The 22264-nt window shown below is 36.5% G+C and overlaps 1 protein-coding gene across 1 annotated transcript in view; it reads right to left on the bottom strand.

The window, feature by feature from the left end:
• Window positions 1-14374: 14374 nt before the first annotated feature.
• MDFIC (MyoD family inhibitor domain containing) overlaps window positions 14375-22264 on the bottom strand; it is a 96678-nt gene continuing 88788 nt past the window's right edge. The window contains exon 5 of the mRNA XM_066362528.1: window positions 14375-17001. Coding sequence (XP_066218625.1) covers window positions 16754-17001 — 248 coding nt within the window. The 3' untranslated portion in view covers window positions 14375-16753. The remainder of the gene's footprint in view (window positions 17002-22264) is intronic.

Here is a 22264-nt window from a genome sequence, read left to right as displayed (position 1 = left end):
GCCCTCATTCTCAACACAGTCTGCTCATCTAATGTTGTTTATCTTAGTGACATTATCATCAGGCAGTTCTTCCAAATAAACACATTGGTGTAATCTTTGACACCCTTTTCCCTTATTATCATCTGATTACTAAGTTTCACCTATTTGATCATCACTATATCTTCTGAATGGTTCATCTCCATTCTCTTTAAGCTCACTGTCAAGGTCTTGGTACTAGACAATCCTTGACTTCTCTAAAACAATAGCACCATATCTGGGCTCAGTTTCTCCCTATGCTCTCTTATTTCCAATATTGATTTGCCTAAAATATCTCTTTAAAATAAATCTAAAACCTTTTCTTTGCAAATAAATTATTGCACTGCACAGAGAATAAAATCTAAATTACTTGGTATGGCATTTGGCCACCGTTTATATTTTCTGTCTCGTGGTCCACCTTTTCTCTCTCATATGAGTTGTGTTTTAGACTTACTGTTTGTTCTCTAGTCTTGGGACATGTGCTTTCACAGCTTCATATATTTGTAGATGCTGTTCCTTCTGCCTGAACTGCCTTCTCTTCTCTCCCTTGTCTGCCTGGGAAACTTGAAATCGTCCTTCAGGAACTGACTCAAATGATATTTTCATCATAATTCTTTTTCCTGCTAAACCTCCGTCGTTTGTAATCCCATACAATTTTCACATTTCTCTAAGTCTTCTCACAATGTATTTTCATAATTTATTCACATCTTTATTTCCGCCAGTCTACTATGTGCTCCAGAAATGTAGAAGCCAACTCTGATTTACCTCATCTTCCCATTTCCTAGAAGAAAGTTGCCACTTAGAAACTTAACTGAAAGGTACTGAGAATGTCAAGAGGGAATTAGACATTGAAGTAAAAGCACAAGATGAAAAGAATGATGGATTTAGGAGAGGATATTTATAAACAGGCAATTTGGAAGAAGTGAAGAGTGATGAATAAAATAGAGCTTAATAAAAGGAAAGCCAGAAGTTGTGGGGAAAAAAAATGTCCAGAGATAGAATGCGAAGAGAAGAAAGATACAGATAATGCAGACAGATGTTCAGGTTCTGGGATGTTACTATAGTTAAAAGAATATATAGCCCACAGGTTAATAGTGCTACATTTTCTAAGGACTGTTGTAATTTATACACACTGCTGTATTATAAAAATTAATTTAACATTCAAATTATTCTATAAAAAAAATTTTTATATAAAGGCAACATGCACACAAAAATATTAAGTGATTGAAATGATAATTTCTACTTTGAAATGTTCCACAGCTGGAATTTCCCTTTTGAGAATTTTGATTTTTCCAGGCTTTTATCTAAGAAAGAATGTTGAGCATCAGTTTCTGAGCATCTAATGTTTTACCTGATCTAAAAGCCAGAGATGGATGTCTTACACTTATAAAAGCCAGAGACAGAGTCCCATGAACAGGCATCAGGCTACCAAAAGTCACTGAAACCGTCACAATTAAAAAGTTTGATATGCTCCATCATACAAGTGACTTCAGAGGAAATGAATTTGATTTATACTATTAATTCCCCTAGCAAAACTATAGCAGGCAAGTAGAAAAAAATTTGAAACTTTTAAAATTTAATATAGAAGATATGTTGGATACCAGGCTTCTTACAATATTCAAACTTTTCTGAATTCATATGAAAAAGGATTTCCCAGAGTTCTAGTAAAAATAACTTTTTCTCCAATGAATGCCATGCTTGTTTTTGCTGTCCTGCAGTAATATGATTGTCTGTTGTGTCATCATTGGTGTTCTATGAATCCTGTTTTGGATACTCTGCCAATATATCCTTAGTACAGGATCACAATATCAATTGTTTCTCTACCTAACCACGTCTTCTGTTTCTCTGGGCCATTTTGAGATGGGTTTCTCCTCATAGAAGGAGACCACTAGGATTCTCACACCTGAGCGATAGTCAAGTTTTGCTAGACACGTGTCAGCAAAACTTTAGTCAGTTATTTTGAATGTTCTTCCAGGATACAGATGGATGCATCCTTGTTTTCAATCAATGCACCATAAAACTCATTGTTTTCTGGGATATTCTTACACAATATCTTTTCTTACTTGAATGTGTTAGCAGTTTGTATTTCTAGCTGAATTGGAAGCAACCAGAAGATATACAGGGGAAATTGGGAAATGATATCAACACAGTATTTAGGCTAAGCAAATACTATTGATACGCTGCAGATACGGACTCAGAAATTGTATTATTTTTAATATTCTCCCCTGATGAAGTTCAACACAGCTTATTAATGTTTCTTCTGTTAGAACATTTATATATATATATATATATATATATATATATATATATATATACACACACACACACACACATACCAGTTTTTCCCATTACCTAGTAAGAGTTCCTAGACCATAAACTATCTCTGTGAATTGATTCCACACTCTCTCAAATATAACTTTTCATAAGCCAAGCCCTTTAAAAATACAACATTTCATATATTTCTCAGAATACATGTCAAATCAGTATCATGCAAACATAATACTTTTACTACCTTCTTGGAGCATGGTGTTGAGAGGAAAAAAATTTAATATATCTGTGCTACATCTACATTAATGCAACGGTGCATATTGAAACCGCTTTTATCTGCCACAATTCTCAAGTGAAAGCAGCAGCTGAATTTTATGGTAGTTAAACTGTAAGCCTTACACACAATCCTGCCAGTGTGGATGTGGCCCTTTGGTATTATTAAGGCAGAAGTCTTTATTTTGCATCTCAGACTTTAAAAGTTGCTATGGATATAAGAAGCCTATCATGTGGTCATATGTACTCCGTAAAATCTCTCCCAACTGTGCAGCAAATTCTTGACAGAATTCATAGGTCTCTCCAAAAATTAGAGTAAAATTTCTCCTGGCATTTCCGAAGCAAGCAGTAGAGAAAACTGGTCTACCTAGGCTCCCAAAGGTACTGGACATGGACTTGTCAATGGTTCTTAAGTGTTTTTGAAACAATCTCCCAAATTGTTTGCATCTCCTGCTGTAACCTTATACTTCACACACTAAGAGAGTGTCAACTGCACTATTTGAGCAAACAATTATGGCTACAATTAGGGGTTTTTTTGAGTAAATATGGTCTCTATTATTTAGCATTCACTTAAGTCTCCAGGGAGATTTACCATTAAGCAGAAAAATGGACTGCAGACAGACAACTGCCAATGTGAAATGTGCTTAAGTGGTTTAGAACAGGAATCCAGTTTTACATATCCTTTTATTTTTATGTACCTTGAATATGCTAGAATCCTTGCTGTGATGCCTATAAACTCCTTGTGTTATCCATAGTCAACAATATCTTTTCTTCAGCTGTAGTGATTAACTGAGTGGCATTCATATTTGCTAGTCCCCCATGGAGTAACCTGAGCTCACATGTGCCTAGCCACATTACCAGGATGACAGGATTCTGAGGGGATTTGGAATTCTACCTCAAAAATTTATTTCTGTTTTTCAACATATATTCAAAGCAATACTTTGGTACTGTAATGTGATTTTTGACAGGGCTAAGTTAAATTCATCATGCTAAATTGAAATGTTTATGGCAGGTGTCTGCTCTGTAACAATCAAGTTGTGTATACTGTAATATATGACAACCACAGTAAACTTCTAGTTGTGAAACTTATGAGATTTTATTAATGTAAACTCAGATTATAATTATGCAATGTATTATCCTACAATGTATTTTTGATTTAGAAAAAGATTTTGATGAAAATTTCTAAATTGCAAATAATGGGAATTTTTCTGCATATAGAAAATAAATATAACTTTTTCATCACAAAGATATGCAAACATTTTAGTACTTTTCAAAATCATTTAATTGTTGAAATTAAAGAAAGCATAAATTTGAAAATATTTTTTCTTATTAAATATTGTGTTCCTCATTTTTCCTAGGCAGATGCTCTTCTTTAAAACTGAGGTATAATTAATTGGCAATTAACTATTATATTAGTTTCAGGTGTACAGTGTAGTGTTTCAACCTTTCTATACATTAGGAAATGATCACCATAATAAGTCTATATTCTATCTGTCACAATACAAGTTAATACAAGGTTCTTGTGCATACTGTCTGGGCTGTACATCACAGTTCAATGTCTTATCTTATAACTGGAAGTTTGTACCTCCTGGTATCTCTCACCTGTTTTGCCCACCTCTGACCCCCTTCTTCCATAGCAACTGTCAGTTTGTTCTATGTGTCTGTCAGTCTAGCTTTGTTTTGTTTGTTCAGGATTTGTTGTTTGTTTTTTAGATTCCACATACCAGTAAAATCATATACTTCTCTTGAATCATACGATACTTCTTTTTTATAGAAGAAATGATTACAATGCCAATGCTGTGCTGCGGGAGGGGAAGTGATAGCTAGAGAGAAAGGAGGGTGGAGAAGGGTGGAGAAGCAGATGAACGCTTCTCCTATGGGCCCTGACCGGGAATCGAACCCAGGATTTCCACACGTTGGACCAACGCTCTACGGCTGAACCAATTGGCCAGGGCCCATCTTATATCTTTAAAAGTAGGTAGGTTTGGGGATAACCTCTGCCTAATTATCTGTTCTATCTAGGTACTCCAGGACAATTTATCATTTTAGGTCAAAGAACCTGAAAAAGTGTTTTAAAATAAAATGTAATCCCAATGAACAGCAACCCTTTGACTTTGTAATACAGGAAAGCCTCAGCACGGGGCTCTCCTATTCTAAGACATGTTCACCGAAAGCAAAACACTCATAGAATCAGAGTATATACAAAGTCTTAAAAATTTGGCCCATTTCAGTTTTCATATCATGGTTTGAACGGCCTCATCCTCCATACTTTCAACAATTAATAAATAGTTTCATGAACAGATAAAAGCTCGTATTTTATGACTCAGTCTCCAGGTGCAAATCAAGCTCCTGTCCGGGCAGCTGCATGTACCAGCCTTGACCACTAGGGACAACAAGAGCCCACGAGGCTTCCCTGTGCCCTGCTGGCTCCCCTTCTTCCTTGTAATTCTTAGGAAGCACCTATATTTTAAAGGCTTTCTTGAAACTTTATTAATATTTACAATGTGAATTTAAACATTTACATTTTAACATAATTATTTTTTAAGGAAACAAATTTAATTCCATGATCTTTTTGTTATTTTTGGTGAAAAATAAAATAGTTAAAGCAGGATTAGGTCATTTTACTAGAACTAAGGAAAAGAGGATGTGTGATGGATGGAACTTAAGACAAATTAGGGAACCTCTTGGGACTGGTAAACAACCTCCCAGACTAACAAAACTGGGAATGTAATCAATTGAAAGTTTGACTCAGGTTGTGCAAAAAGACAAAGATGGTCAAGAGTCTAATTTGGAGACTCCCTCACTGTTGAAGAGCTACTGCATACCAACCAAAGAGATCGGGTCATATGTTACTTAAGACACATGACTGGGCTAAGCTTGTTTATTAAGCCAATTAGAGAATAATTCATTTAACCAATCAGTAATCAGTAACTGGTTTAGTGACATGCTGATTTTCTTTAAAATGATCAAACCACTGTGTTTCTAGTGCAGTGGAAATTTCTCCTCTTTCAGTTACTATGCTAATAATTGTTAACCTGTGTATTGCAGTAATACATATCCATTTTTAAACATTGTTATATATACTATATATATATGCAAATATATATTCATATATATATATATATATATATATATATATATATATGAGAGATCCTTTGCCTAGTCACTTTGCTCCTGTCTTGCTCTTAGTACCCCCACCCTGCTACCATGTACCAACCTATGTTCCTCACGTACTGGTGAACTGCAAGGTTGACTCTGCATTTGTCTCACTAGTTCACCCACCTGAATCCCACGTAGCCTACCATTCCCATCCTGCAAACCCTAAATGGAATTCTGATGAAGTTTCCTAACCTTGGTGAAACTATTCATAAGTTCTTTCAAATTCATTGTCTCAATTAATAAAACCATGACATTTGTGGCCTGAAAGATGGATGTACTTGAAAACTTCTATAAACTGGACTATTATTTAGCATTCAGTTGGTTTTGTATGCAAACCCTGGGCATTTTTGATATGTCCATTCCCCTAGGTCATTTTCAATTTTCTTCCAGAAATATGTTTATTTCTCCCTCCTCTATCTGCCCCTACAGTCAATGCCTTAGTATAGTTCCTCCCCATTTTCTATAGCTTTATTAAATTAATTAATTTTGCTCCACTTCTGTTTTTTAATGACTACAGTGGGGTGACACTGGTTAATAAATTGTATATGTTTCAGGTGTACAATTCTGTAACACACCATCTGTATATCGTATTGCCTGTTCCCCACCTAAGTCAAGTCTCCTCCCATCACCATCTTTTGTGTAAGTGCATGCATGATCTTTTAACTGTCTACAAAAGTTTATTCTTAACCCCCACTAGTAAATCATTCATCCTGCTGCTCTTAGCAAAATATAAATTTGATCTCACCATTTTCTTGACTGTAATTCTCAGGAGGTTTACAGCCTACAGGTTAAAGTTCAGAGGCCACTAGCAAGGATCTTAGGGTACTTCCTTGTTGGACTCAGTTCAGTCTCTTCCATCACCCTCTCCTCACTATGCTTTCCACCAGTACTGCAGCTTCAGAACATACAAATTAATATTCACTCTTTTTCCAATTCCCAGATTGAATGTATATTTCTTCTAGGAAGACTTCCTGACCCACCTTGGGCAGCCTCATTAACTCTTACCTCTCTGTTCTTATAACAATTCCACCTGTCTCTATTATAATGAATTCCAATTCTGTCAAATCAGTGTGCATTCTCTCTCTTTAAACTTAGAAGTCGATGGACATCTTGATATCACTAGTCCCAGCACAAAGTTGGCACAAAAAGATAACTAGTAAATGCTCCTCAACTTAACTGAATATTTAAAGTGTCAATTAAAATATTGTCCGTTTACTAACTTAGGGTTGAACTGGATGTCTAAGGTTGATACTGGACCTACTTAAGCTTAGAACTATACTTCTCACAAAAATTAGGGGATATTTTGTCGCTTCATATTCATTTTGCAATATCCCCTAATTTTTGTGAGCAGTATATTGAACTCTGAAGGCTATATAGATGCTATGACAAATTGTTTTATTACTATTGGTTACATTCACATAAGGTCAGCAGCAAACAGACATTTCTGGACGGATTAATTTCCAGGCTCAAATTCCTATAATGGGCCTGCTTATGTTAATAGTGATGATTGAATCATTTCAGGTGTACAGAACAAAGAAAAGCCTCACCATCCCTAGAAATCCTAAAGCTCTGTAAACTCTGTGGTAATCTTTGGACACCTTCTCTCCTCCCCTCCACCCCGCCCTACACAAAATTTGTTACAGTGTCAAACCTTAGCTTCTGATATCAGATTTGACTAACTGTCCACGTTACAGAGGCAAACATCTAAGTGACCACCAGGATGTACATTAAATTTTTCTAACTCTTAGAACTGCATGGTGACAAGATTAGACTCAGACAACATGTGCATTTGTCTACACGCAAACTCCCTCTTCCTCACTCCCTCATTAGTCAGAGTCCTGGCAGGAAACAGATGGCTCATTCAAAGGGCTTAATTGAAGAGCATTTAATGAAAGGGACTGTTTACAGAGGAACAATCAATTGTAAGGTAACCAAAAAGGGAATTTGAAGTGCCAGACGCTAGCAACAGTGGGAAACTACTTCTCCATGTGGGAAGGGGCAAGAGCAGGGCACTGTAGCTGAGGGCGGGGTCGCTGAGCAGGAGCACCTTCCGTGGGGGAACAGTTGTAAAAAATGCCTGGCAGGGAGTGTGTTAGGAATTAACACTCTGACCTCTCTCCATTCTCCCACCAGCTGATTTCCTGTCAGTACTTGCCATCAGCCAAAGCTAACCAGAAATCAGAATGCAACGGAGCCCGGCACAAAGCAGAAAGACTGTGGGCCGATCTGGACAGACAAATGGAGAATTACCAGCAAATAGTCTTGGGAAAATTGTCTAACTCTCGACTCTTAATCCATCTTGAAAAGAAAAAAAAAAAAAGACAAATCATTGATAAGCAGGCACAGGACAGTGAGAAATGGTGGGTTAATTGACTTTTAGGCCAGTGCACAGATAAAAGAGAAATAGCACAGAAGCTGTGATTTTCAGTCTCCCTTAGAGCCCACGACAGGACACTCACCCACTCAAGGTAGGAGAGACAGAGGACAAGACACAACATGTAGGACTTCAGATGCCCATAACCCCAACCCCAGCTTCAAGCTGAGTAGTTGTGATTAAATCTATTTATTGTATTAAGTTATATGTAAGGTAACTTAATATCATTTTAATAGCAAGATCTGGGAATAAAAATCAGGTTTCTTAGGTCTGTCAGGAACTGTGTTACTTTAGTAAATGACTTCACACAATCAGTCCCAACTTTTTTCATCTGTAAAATGGAAGTAAAAATATATACCTTAGATGAATCATAGGGTTGTGAAGATCAAATGAGAAAATGGATATGGTTTCCTTTTGAAAAGTTAAACAAGCTCTTCAAATATCCTGCCCTATCATTTTTGGATACTATCTTGCAAAGCTGGTCTCTGAGTATATATGTTTGCCAATCATCACAGCCTCTCTTTTTGGCTATCTTTCCTCTCCACATGGAGCACTTCACTCAACTCCAACTTAGACATCACATACAAAGAAGAGATAAGCAGTAAGAAAATCCCAATGTGTTGCAATATTGCTGCATATTAAAAAGAAAGAACTAGATTCTGCTGAACTTCGTTTTCGTGGTGCATAGTCTCCTTTCCATAGGTCCTATTAACTTCAAAGGGAGATTCGTGCATGTAAATGATTATATTTATTGGATGCGCCAACTCCTTCTTATCCTCTGGGCACAATTAGAAATATCATAGAAAAATGAATGTTAGAGACTTGGATTCATATTTGATATTCTGTGGGAAATTTCCCAGAGTTACAGATGTTAAAAATCCTGCCCAATGGTCCAGCTATGAATTTGTAGTATTTCTTCTTCTATAATCCTTAGTATTTTTTTTCTTTGCTTTTAGAATATTTCTTTTTTACATTGAAGAAAAATATTATCTTTAGGTTCAGCTAAGCTACAGATAAAGTATATACTTGTTATACAAGTTGGTATAATAATAGAAATTTAGGCTGCATAGCTCTTTCTTTCAAGAAATTGTTCGTGCTTCCCTGAGATTGTCATTAACACATAGGGCAGTCCTGTCTCTACCTCAAGTTGACTCTGGGAGCTGGGAGAGTCAGTTAGTTTCTAGGAACTAAATTTCTGTCTTCCCGGGTTAATATTAAATCCACTAATCCACACTTTCAGTGTTCATAGTCCATTCAGGCTATTATTCATATTCTTGTTAGGATGACTATAAATTCAGGATTTCTCCAGCTGAAGTCACAACAACCACTGAAAACAGATAATAGGTATATGGAGAGCTACATTTTTTCATACTTATTGCTGTTCTCTTTCTCTTTTTCAATTTATTTTTCAGTTACCGTTGACACACAATAGTATATTAGTTTCAGGTGTACAACATAGTGATTAGACATTTATACAATCAAGGAATCACCCTGATAACCTTAGTTGTTTGTTCTCTTTAGATTCAGTTTTCTCGGGGCTCTTGGTGGAAGCGTCTCTAGAACTCATTCTGACAATCAGCTCTCTGTCCTTATCCCACCTGATCAGTGCATACGCAGACCTTGCCAGTGTTATTGACACGGATCCTTGGCAATATTATATATAGCATACATCCAAGAGGGAAGCTTACCTCTTTAACTTGGTCAAATTTTTTTTAAGGGACAATGAAGGAGAAAGATGGGAGAAGCCTTTTGAATGAAATATTTAGAACTATTATGAAAGAGAAAACTGTATGATGAAAAACCTTTATAGGAAATGTACCCATGTTGATGGGTGGCGTGAAAGATAGAAATCGTTTTTATATTATTTTGATAATATGACTTACAAAACATTCTTTCCGCTACTAGCCTTATAGATAAAGAACACCGTATCAAATTACTTTAATAAGCAAATAGTCTAATTTTGGTAAATATTTAGAAAACAAAACTATCCAAAGGATATGTAACAATCAAATTTCTAGTGAAAATGTGTGTAAGTAGGTTTATTTTGAAAGGAAAAGTCTTACTCCCAGTGTCATAACCAATTAAATTCTCCAGGTAATGACCCCATTTGCATAGTGAGCGAAACCCACAAGTGGGAATTTTAATGGGCACAGCACCTGAGCACAGTAATTGAGAGTGACACAACTTGAGCTAGTTTTGTGCTTACCCCACTGAAAATTCTACTCGTATTATTTTTAATGTCAACCTACAAGTCAAATTTCAAGATGATGGATTTGTTCTTTTTTAAGCACTGAGTTTGAATAAAAGAAATGCTTTCATTCTGTTATACATTGCATATCTTCGCTTTAACTAATCTGTACTTCTGGTTCTCACCATTGCTTCATTTTCTTTAGTGATTGGAATTTAATTTTATTCATTAATTTGTGAATAATTAGGCCAAAAAAATGTCCTTAGTAGTCAAATTGCTTTGGATTGCAATTTAATATACTTTTGCCAGAATACGTAGTCTAGTTAATGTAATAGTTTACTAAAGTATAATTGTGTAAATATGCCCCATTAATCTTTCTGATGATCTAACAAAATCTAATACAATATGTATTCATGGGTCGTTCCCTCCTCCTTCACCTCAACACCAATAAAACACAGTTCCTGCAGAGCTGATCACAGACCCCTTGTCATCTGAAGTTGTTACTTTTGAAAGATATTCTCCTTATCTCTCCGTCACTATTCATATCCTTGAAAGAACTGTGCATTCTGATTGAGGAATACACATTAAATTATATAATAAAGGTGATCTCAGGACTCTTAAGAGTCAGACTCGCAGGATGAACTGTGCTGTCTAGGTTTTGAGATGACATTTTGAAACTTTTGTTTCACTCGAGATTGCTTGAGAGCCTAACTATTTGTAGGTGTTTGACGCCGCTCCGGCACATCTGTAATTGGCAGAGCATCCAGCAGACAGGCTCTGTACATCTTTACACAGCAACCTACCAAGTTAAGAAATGTATTGGTTCAATATGAAACAGCAGGCTGTTTTTAGACATAGTTACTAGTGCACAAGCTTTAATATGGCTTTGCTTCATCCTATAATGAGATCTTTTGGTTCCCTGCTCAACAGGCTTTTTTATTCCTTTGCAAAAGGCTATGAACTATGTCAAGTGAATCAACTGCTTTTGTACACTCTCTTTCTTGGCTTTGGAACGTAATTCCTTTGCTTCTATCACTTTATGCATCAGACAGAACTTAAGAACCTTTTCAATTTTTCAAGCTAAACTTAGAATTTGTTTGAATTTGCTTTTTCACTGTTTTCCTAAAAATTACTTTCTCAACTGAAACTCACACGAAGATGGGCCTGCAAGGAAAGATTTAATTGCAGAGCTGTACTTTGTAACACACACATCTGTACCTCACCTTGCTAATGTGCCAAAAGATGGCTCTCTAAAATTGCTTCTTGATGGTCACCTCACACCTAAATTCAGGAATCCTATAGCAAGCACTGAGGTAAGGCATCGAGGGCATAAGCAAGCATCCTCAAACTACAGCCCATGGGCCACATGCGGCCCCCTGAGGCCATTTATCTGGCCCCATGCAGCACTTCCAGAAGGGGCACCTCTTTCATGGTGAGAGGAGCACTGTATGTGGCGGCCCTCCAATGGTCTGAGGGACAGCGAACTGGCCCCCTGTGTAAAAAGTTTGGGGACCCCTGGATAAGAAATGACCGAACAGCCCTGGCCGGTTGGCTCAGCGGTAGAGTGTCAGCCTAGCATGTGGAGGACCCGGGTTCGATTCCCGGCCAGGGCATACAGGAGAAGCGCCCATTTGCTTCTCCACCCCTCCGCCGCGCCTTCCTCTCTGTCTCTCTCTTCCCCTCCCGCAGCTAAGGCTCCATTGGAGCAAAAATGGCCCGGGCGCCGCCCCATGGTGGGCGTGCCGGGTGGATCCCGGTCGGGTGCATGAGGGAGTCTGTCTGACTGTCTCTCCCCGTTTCCAGCTTCAGAAAGAAATGACCGAACAAACAATGGAAATCTGACTAGTAGCCAAAGTCAGTTCGAAGACAGGAAGCTACTCACATTGACGTCTGGCAGCTTGGGAGGTTTAGTTGCAGCACCAGTGGAAAATGTCACACTGTTGTCCCAGTTCTATGAAGAGTTGGGTGGGGCACAATCCCGCTTGCTTAGAGACCCTGCTTTCTAGGTGGGGCTGGGCTGTGTTTTTTTTTTTTTTTTTAATTGAGAGGCAGGGAGGCAGAGACAGACAGACTCCTGCATGCATGCTTCAAGTGGGATCCACACAGCAAGCCCCCTACCATGCAATGCTTTGCCTGTCTGGGCTGCTGCTCCATTGCTCAGCAATCACGCTATTTTAGCACCTGAGTTTGAGGCCATGGAGCCATCATCAGTGCCTGGGGCCAACTTTTGCTTGAACCGTTGGAGCCATGGCTGTGGGATGGGAAGAGAGAGAAGGGGGGGATAGTGAAGAAGCCGATGGTCGCTTCTCCTATGTGTCCTGACCAGGAATCAAACCCAGGACTTCCACACACCAAGACATGCTCTACAGCTAAGCCAAATGGCCAGGGTTGTGGCATTTCTTATAATCCTTTTCACCTTCAGATTAACTACTGTCTTTGTCAAAATTTGATCACTTATACAATATTTTAATTCCCATTCATGAAGAATTTTACAATGTGAAGATACAGGGTAGATTTAGTCATCAATGATAACTCATAAAAACCATCCTCCACATTACAACTGTATCATAATGTTATCCCCAAAACCTCTTCCATTTTAACCCAAATCTTTAACAGGTAATCTTAAATAGGCAAGTAAATATTAGCAGTAAGACTGTTGAAACTATAATTTTTCTCATGGGACGTACCAAACATCTTTCCTAGTTTGAAACTTCCTGAGTCATATGATTCTTTTGAGTTACCCAGAGAAAGTCACTAAAAACTCACTGGTTATAGTGGGGCACAGAAATGGTTCAAAGGACTCTCCTTGTAATACTTAAATCTTTTATTTAAAAAAATAATTACTGTGTGGAATAAACCTATCAATATTTTAACCACCTTTGAAAACAATAATGGTATGCTATATTACATTAGTGTGAAAGGAAGAGAACATTCACTATTTTAGTATTTGATGAAATTTTATCTTGCCTGTCAGATTAGATGTAACAAACCTATAGGCCTACAAATCACAAGTAATTGGAAAGAGCATAAAGGTGTTGACTAATCTAAAAAATAATCTTAGCAATAAATAAACTTATCCATTAGGTGGTTGGGTATATCTAAGCATTTAAACTAGAAGTGAAGAAGGTAGCCACAAAGACTATGGACTTGAGTCTTATTTATGTTAGGCAATGACTCTGACATTTATAGCATTAGAATCTAGGGCACTGATAGAATTTGTATGGATAAAGAATGAAATGGTTCACATTGTTCCTTGGATTCCTCAAATGAGTGAGGTCATATGATGTGAACTGAGGAATGGAATTAAACCTGAAGGGAAGGGGGGAGGGAGCTGTTGGGAGGGGGGTTAAGGAGATGTTGAGGGGAATACAGGGAAGGGAAAATGCCGTTCGACACTAGAATCTATGTAAACACAATAAATAAGTAAATAAATAAATAAATAAAAGAATGAAATGGTATCACATAATGTTGCTTTGGTTACTTTGTGAACTGTTTAAATAAACACTACTTCAGGTGAGAAAAATAGATATATTTGATATACTGTAAGATTGCAAAAATAAATTATTATATTTCTAAGTAAAAAGCCTTCTCCCAATTAAAGTGGTTTGGAGAGGGTTAAAAACTAACTGAAAAATTTTCTACTACAAAATTGTGCCAAAGAAAAAACCTAGATGAAAATACTTCGGATGATTTACTTTTGGGTGAAATTTATTAAATCTAATATGGTACTTAATATCATAGGTCTTTCATGTTTAACCTAAGCACATACAAAAGAACACCTTAATTTTTATAAGTTGGGAGAATATTCCAAAGTAAATAAATGAAAACAAGTTACTAAAAAAGGTACGAAAGTTGCATTTTGATGTATTACAAATATTTTAAAGAACATTGTTTTGAAACTGTCATTTGCAGTATAAGCTGTTCAGAATTTTCTCATAGTTCATTATGTGTGTTGAGTCATATGATCTACATAAGGAGACTAGAAAAACCTTCAAAAAGGGAAGTAATAAGATAAGAGCCTCAGGTTTTAAAATTATAGTTGAATTTCTTTAAATATCAATTAACATAACAATTACATAGACCATATCTAGAAAATATTCTAAGCACAAGAGAGAGGTCATTTTTTTATTTCAAAATAATGTATTCAAGATAATACAGGTTGAGTTCTAAAATAATTAAGAATAAGTTTCCACATGTATAAAGAGACCAAATTGATAACTGTAAACTATAGCACTTAGTCATGATGGCCATATCATTCAACAAAACATTTTACATACAGAAATTCTAAAATATATTGAAACTATTTTCACATTTGCTACTTAGACTTTTTTCATTTATTTTTAAAAAATAATACAAGGTCCTTTATGGCATGACTGCAAAGTAGAAAACAAAGGAAAAGTACTGTGGGTACAAATATGAAAATAAAAGTCCTGTTAGTGTTCTCTGTTACAGAGAAACATTATTTTTAAAGTGCTAATGTTTTTATTGTGAATAGTAGACGAATATACGCAAATATTAGACAAACCACTAAGCTGAAAAATTTTGCAGGTTGAAAAATGAAACTATTTTAAGAATTTCAGGTTTTTAGCAAGGCTTTGTATGTGGATACATGGATGACACTCTTTTATCGTAATATATATGCCTAATGTAGCTCAGGGTATATGTAAGTATGTATTCAGTTTCTGGTTACAAGAAATAACACAAATTTGTTCTTATATTTTCTGTAACAAATGAAACAAACCCTTTAGACAAGGAAGAGAAAGACAGATATTAGAATTCTATTCAAACCAGAAAATTTAATATTGTGTGTGTATGTGTGTAAATGGGGGATTCAAGAATTTTCTAACTATTTAAAAGACCTTTAAGTAAAGATCTAAGAAAAAACTAGGTTTCATTCAAAGAAAAAAACCATGCTTTAGATTTGAATCCTCTCTTGAAAAGGCTAGGTTTGCTAAAAGCTTCCTAAAACTATGTATTTGTTTTTACTATTAACTTAACATTCAACTGGAAAAATTGAAAAAAAAAAAAAACCCAACAACTATGAATCCAAAGTCTATTTTAAAAATTTCTACAAGAAATGACATTAGATCAAAGCAAACTACAATTTGGGGAAGATGAAACTTAGGACAGGACATGTGGGAAAGTGTCCTCATCCAGTCTACGTCAGTAACTATGTCAGTACACTCAGTCTTAAATTTGACTTATTTCTGTACACTTAAGGTTTTATCATCTGCCATGTTAGTTTAACATAAAAGTGCAATACTGAAATTTGGTCACAGTGGTGGATGTCTAGACTGCCACTGCATTGGAAGTAGTGTGCATCAAAGATGAACTGTGTTTACAAACTGTAACACTGCTTACAAACAAGTCAAACCAAACATACATCCCCCTCTTTGAGAAAAACACAGTTTTCAAATTAAAAAAATTTTTTTTAATAAATCAGAATCAAATTATTGGGATTTTAATATTAACAATATCCTAATTTAAATGCAATTTGTCCAAAGCATTTCACCTCCTTTATAAGATATTCTTTTAATAAGGCCCTATGTTTTTATCCAAAACTTTATCATGACCTTTAAATTATGCATAGAAGTGCATATTTTTAGCTAAATTTTATAGTTTTTTAAAGCTATAGTCCTACATCTAAAGAAAATACATACTTAAGGTATTTTTCCCTTAACTGCTTAAAGGCACACACAGTACAGGCTATTCACCTATAACTTTGTCCTAAATCTAAATAATTCATTCGAGCAGCAGATGAATCACTCATCCTAAGAGGCTTCGTCAAAGCCACATTCTCCTTGAAGCTTTCTGAATATTCCAGCAGATATTAGCTATTCTTTTCTGTGTATTCCTAGAGTGGCTCACTGTTTACAAGTCTCTTGTGTTCTCTTGTGGGCGTGACCTGACCGGCTCCACCTCTGTCTCTCCCAGAAGACACGCAGCAGGCGCTCCTGTCTGCGAACACTAGGGGGATGTCGGGGACAAGGAGTAGAGCGCGGATCAACATCGGGCCCAGCTATGGGTGGGACTTGTTTCCCAAAGTTTATTTTAAGGTAAAAATGTTTACTTTTAACCATTAATAGATACACATCAAAAACAGTCTGCTTTTAATACCCACCGAGAAATAATACATTTGGAGCAAGAGGCTCCTGAGAATGATTAAAAAAACAAAACAAAACAAAACAAAAACACCAGAAATAAGTTCGAGAAGGAGGAGATATTTAGCCATTTTTTCGTCAATATATCCCCTAAGTCATTGTATCCTATTAAGAAGTTTAAAAGTAGTTACAATTTCACATATTAAACCATGTGCATTTCGTTAGAAGAAAAAAAAAGACTTTCAGAGATTACTTAAAATGAGTTAACAGTGCAAATACTGGGTTGCTTGCTTCATGGAATCTTACCATGTGCTTTTCTTCTTCCTTAATTTGTTTTTCAACTTTCCAGTTTTAACACAAACAAAAGATAAATATCTATGACGGAAAACAAATGCCACAGCATTCCATACAGATTTCCAAACAGTCCGATGACTCACAACAGGCATCCATGATGCCACAATCCATGTCACAAGGGCAGTTACAGTCATCGCCCATCTCGTCTCCGCAGCAACAGCAGCAGGCCTCCGAGGTGCAGATGCCGCAGGAAGCTTGTCCCAGGACAATGTTGCAGAGGGTCAGGAATTCACAGAACAAGCAGGCCAGGATACAGTGGACACAGCAATCTTCATTTGTAATCAGGAGGAGACCATACAGTGAGAGAAAGGAGGAACACAAGCTGTATGAATCATCAATAGATTAAATAATGAGGTAACCAAAGTGAGTAATACAAAACCAAATCCTAAAAGTCTTCTGTGGGCTGAAATCTCAAAAAGAAGCAAGTTCAACTCTAGATGAATGATCTTGAGTAATACTCCATATGGAAAAGAAATGATTATAGTTGTGCATATGTGGGCATGCGCGTGGATTGGATTATTACTGTCATGCAGTGTGCAATGGTCCTTGGTCCTAGCTTCCACTTTCTCTATATTCATCTCCCTTATATCCTGTTGCTCACTCTAACATAGGCTAAAATGATTTCATGATATTAAAGTACTTCAGAAATAAATATTTCCTTCTACTACTCCACTGACCTGCTCCAAAATTGGGAGGAAAAAAAATAGCATAATCAGTATATGATAGAAAAATTGAATCAATATTTAAATCAGAATCTATTAACATGAGATCAGCATGCATTACTTGCCAATAAAACTGACATCAATTTCCTAGTCTCCAATATTTTTGGTTTCTCAATAATGAAAGCAAAACTGAGGCACTGGTTGGGTCCAACCATTGTTTCTGGAATCCAAGTTCTGCCTATTTCTAACAAAGGATTTGTACCTTAACAAATGCGAATAATGACCTGGTAACAATGCTTTCCCACTTCCCCTGTGGCAAAGCACTTTATATTTTATAATTTCCTGAGATGTCTCTAACACTCCCTCTCTAAACTGTTTAATATTATGAAATTATACAAAAAGGTGAGAAATAAAACAGATGACAATCTACAGATTTAGTACTCCATACTTGGAACTTCTTTCTTTAGAACAGTGATTTTCAACCTTTTTCAGCTCATGGCCCACATAAACTAATTAGTAAAGTTCTGCAGCACACCAAAAAATATATTGCCGTATTTTTTTGCTCCATAAGATGCTCCTAACCATAAGACACACCTAGGGTTTTAAGGAGAAAAATGAGAAAGAAATATTTTGAACCAAATGGTGTGTTAAAATATTTAATAAAATACCGTGTTTTTTGCTCCATTAGACGCACAGGTATTTTCCCCTTCACTTTTGGGGTGAAAAAGTGCATCTTATGGAGCGAAAAATATGGTATGTTTTTTGCTAGTATGACCAAAAAAAAAAAAAAAAATTCGGCCAGCTATTGTGTTGGCTGTTAACATTTTTTTTAACTTGACAATCTAAGTCAGTGCCCCTGACTAAACAGTCAAAAATTGCATGTTTTAAAAATTCTCTGGCACACCAGTTGAAAACTGTGCTACAAAATTTTGCGGCAAGTTAGAGGAAGAGTTGAAGTTCTATTTCTGGAATACTTGAACACATTGTAAAGTAATTTGAGATCAACAGTATATAAGACATTTGCCCAATTTCAGAAATATTTGTAAGTTTTTACCAGGACTAATTCTGGGTCTGTGTTTTATTGTTGGCTGGTGTTTTTGTTATTGTTGTTTTTTTTTTTTTTGTATTTTATGTAACGCAAGTATTAATGAGTGGGTTCTTCTTTCAGCAACAGCAACAATATAAAATTATCCCCACGCCCATCTTATAATCACACCCCCTCTGTTTTTCTGTATTGGCTTTAGAAGTGAGTGCCTTTGATGAGTTTCTGTTAATTGCGTGACCATACCATAATAAACTCCCCAACTCTTGAACATGTCTATTTCTTTATAGTTTCTAACTTCGTAGAGAGCCTCTAACTTTATAAAAGTGGGAAATGGGGTAACACAAGGTCATATTCTAAATGTCAGATGGCAGAAGGAGAAAGGGTCAGAAAAGAAGTCAAAACAAAACAAAAACACTCCAGAGCTGTTTGTAGAATTAAAAGCTGAAAGAATACACCCATCTTTCCTTTCTCTATCCTCAATGCCAAACCCACTCTCACATACAATGATCTATGGGACAGATGGACAAAGACCACTGAGTTCTAAGAGTCTGCAGGTTTCTCTTCATCTTCCCCTAATGCTTTAGTAATAGCCAGTTATATCAGGAGAATGCTGAAAGCAACCAACTGAATACACATTCATAACCTTGGAAAGTTCTGAGTTTCTAGAGCATGTCTGTGGCTTATTTCTTTTTACATTCTTTTTTATAAACTTTACTCTAAAATCTTATATATATCTGTACATTTGAGCTGCTTTTACAGGATTATATTATCATGATTTGTAAAATATTCAAAATGTTATAAAGACTAGCTTTATTATCATTATTATTATTATTATAAAAATGTTTAACTGGCAGCCAGACAGTTTTAGTCAATATACCTTCAATCAAATACTCATATTAACTAATTCTAACAACACTTTTGACCTTAACTTACTTTTCCTCTGTTGAATGCTTGTATTTCAAGACTGAAAAGGAGAATCTACAAAAACTCACCTTACACTGAGGAACCTTTGTGTAATTTTAAAACCCTATGAGTAGTTACTGAGTATTAAATTCTTTATGTATTTATCATAAAATACATCATACGTAGAATTGTATATGCTAGATCAATTTCATTTTTTATTTTTTGTATACAATCCAAATTTTATACTGAATTATCTAAATTTAATTTTCAATTACAGTTTACATTCAATATTATACTAGTTTCAGATGTACAGCATAGTGATTTTTTTTTTTTTCTTTTCATTTTTCTGAAGCTGGAAACAGGGAGAGACAGTCAGACAGACTCCCGCATGCGCCCGACCGGGATCCACCCGGCACGCCCACCAGGGGGCGACGCTCTGCCCACCAGGGGGTGATGCTCTGCCCATCCTGGGCGTCACCATGTTGCGACCAGAGCCACTCTAGCGCCTGAGGCAGAGGCCATAGAGCCATCCCCAGCGCCCGGGCCATCTTTGCTCCAATGGAGCCTTGGCTGCGGGAGGGGAAGAGAGAGACAGAGAGGAAGGCGCAGCGGAGGGGTAGAGAAGCAAATGGGCGCTTCTCCTGTGTGCCCTGGCCGGGAATCGAACCTGGGTCCTCCGCACGCTAGGCCGACGCTCTACCGCTGAGCCAACCGGCCAGGGCTACAGCATAGTGATTTAACAATCATATATTTACAGAATTTTCACCCCTGGCCTTGGTTAGAGCATCATCCCTATAGGCCAAAGGTGTGGATTCAATCCCTAGTCAGGGCACACAGAAGAATCAACCAATGAATGCGCAAGTAAGTGGAACAACAAATCGATGTTCCTGGCCCTCCTTTCCTCTCTCTCTCTCTCTCTCTCTCTCTCTCTCTCTCTCTCCCAAATCAATAAAGAAAAAACAAATTGAGCAACAACAACAAAACACAAAGTGTTCCCCCAATATATACAGTACCCACCTGGCACCATACATAGTTATTACAGTATTATTGGCTATATTCCCTATGATGTACTTTACATTACTGTGATTATTTTGTAACTTCCCAATTTATATTTATTCTTTTCACCTTTTCCACCAAATCTCCTATCCTTTGGCAACCATCAGTCTGTACTCTGTATTTATGAGTCTATTTCTGTTTTGTTTGTCCATTTATATACTTCTTTAGCTTCCACATGTAAAATTATATGGTATTTGTCTTTCTCTGACAGACTTATTTCATTTAACATAATACCCCGTAGGATTTTGGTAAGATACCACTTATGGTAAGATACCACTATTTTTCATAGCATTGTAGTTTAGTTTTCTTTTCTTTCTCTTTTTATATTTTTTAAGATTTTATTTATTTATTTTAGAGAGAGAAGAGAAAGAGAAAAGAAGGTGGGGTTTGGGGTGGGGAGGAGTAGGAAGCATCAATTCATAGTTGCTTCTCGTATGTGCTTTGACCAGACAAGCCCAGGGTTGCCTGATAAGATGACCTCACCATTCCAGGTCAATGCTTTATCCACTGCACCATGGGCCAGGCTATGGCCAAGTAATTATCCATTGTATATGTACCACTGCTTTTTACTTACGTATCTATTGATGGGCACTTGGGTTTCTACCATATCTTGACTATTGTAAAGTTTCAATGACCATAGGGATGCATATATTCTTTCAAATTAGTGTTTTGGATTTCTTTGGATATATACCCAAAGGTATGATCACTGTGTCATAAGGCAGTTCCATTTTTAACTTTTTGAGGACCCTCTGTACTATTTTCCATAGTGGCTGTATGAATCTGCATTCCCACAAAAAATGCATGAGATTTCCCTTTTCTCCACATCCTCATAAACACATGTTGTTTATTGATTTATTGATGATAGCCATTCTGACATGTATGAGGTGATAGCTCATTATGGTTTTAATTTGCATCTCTCTAATGATTAGTGACATTGAGCATCTCTTTATATATCTACTGGCCATCAGTACAATACAAATTTTATTAAAATTTATACACACACATACACACACACACGCATAAATTTTAAAATGTCAGGATCAGGCCTGACCTGTGGTGGCGCAGTGGATAAAGTGTCGGCCTGGAAATGCTGAGGTCGCCGGTTCAAAACCCTGAGCTTGCCTGGTCAAGGCACATACAGGAGTTGAAGCTTCCAGCTCCTCCCCACCTTCTCTTTCTCTGTCTTTCCTCTCTCTCTCTCTCTCTGTCTCTCCCTCTCCTCTCTAAAATGAATAAATAAAAAAAAAATTTAAATGTCAGGATCAAAACCAAGCAGTTAACAATGGTGAGATCTGAATAGGTAGAAAACATGATTCATTTGGCATTATTTACAATATTTGTTAAATATTTAAATATTAAAAAATGGACCAATGAATTTTAAAGGGGAAATGATCATCTCATCCAACTTTGAATAGAGAGGGTTATAATATCTTCAGAGCCTCCTTTGTTCCCTTCCTAAGTGTATCTTCCTGTCCTGAGATATAATCTTGTCTTGAATGAATTTTTCCCTTGCTTTTCATTGTACTTTTTACAACAGTGAATATTGCAAAGGGTCAGGAATTCACAGAACAATCTTTCCAGGTTACAGTGGACATAGCAGTCTTAATTTTCAATTGGGAGAAGAACACATAGTGAGAAAAAGAACATACAGCTATATACATCACTGCATAATCAGAAAGAAATTACAACATATGAATTTCTGTGAGCAGTTTTTGTTCAATATTATGTTTCAGATTTACCCTTGTTGATTAATTGTAGCTATAGTTCACCTATTTTCCAAGTGTATAGTATTCCATTGGTTTAATGTATCAAATATATTTATCCATCATACTATTTATGAATGTTTTGGTCATTTCCGATGTTTTT

This window comes from Saccopteryx leptura, chromosome 2, assembly GCF_036850995.1.
Source record: "Saccopteryx leptura isolate mSacLep1 chromosome 2, mSacLep1_pri_phased_curated, whole genome shotgun sequence".
In the NCBI taxonomy this organism is placed as follows: Eukaryota; Metazoa; Chordata; class Mammalia; order Chiroptera; family Emballonuridae; genus Saccopteryx; species Saccopteryx leptura.
The sequence above is the reverse complement of the archived record's forward strand: the minus strand, read 5'-3'. Positions and strand labels throughout refer to the sequence as shown.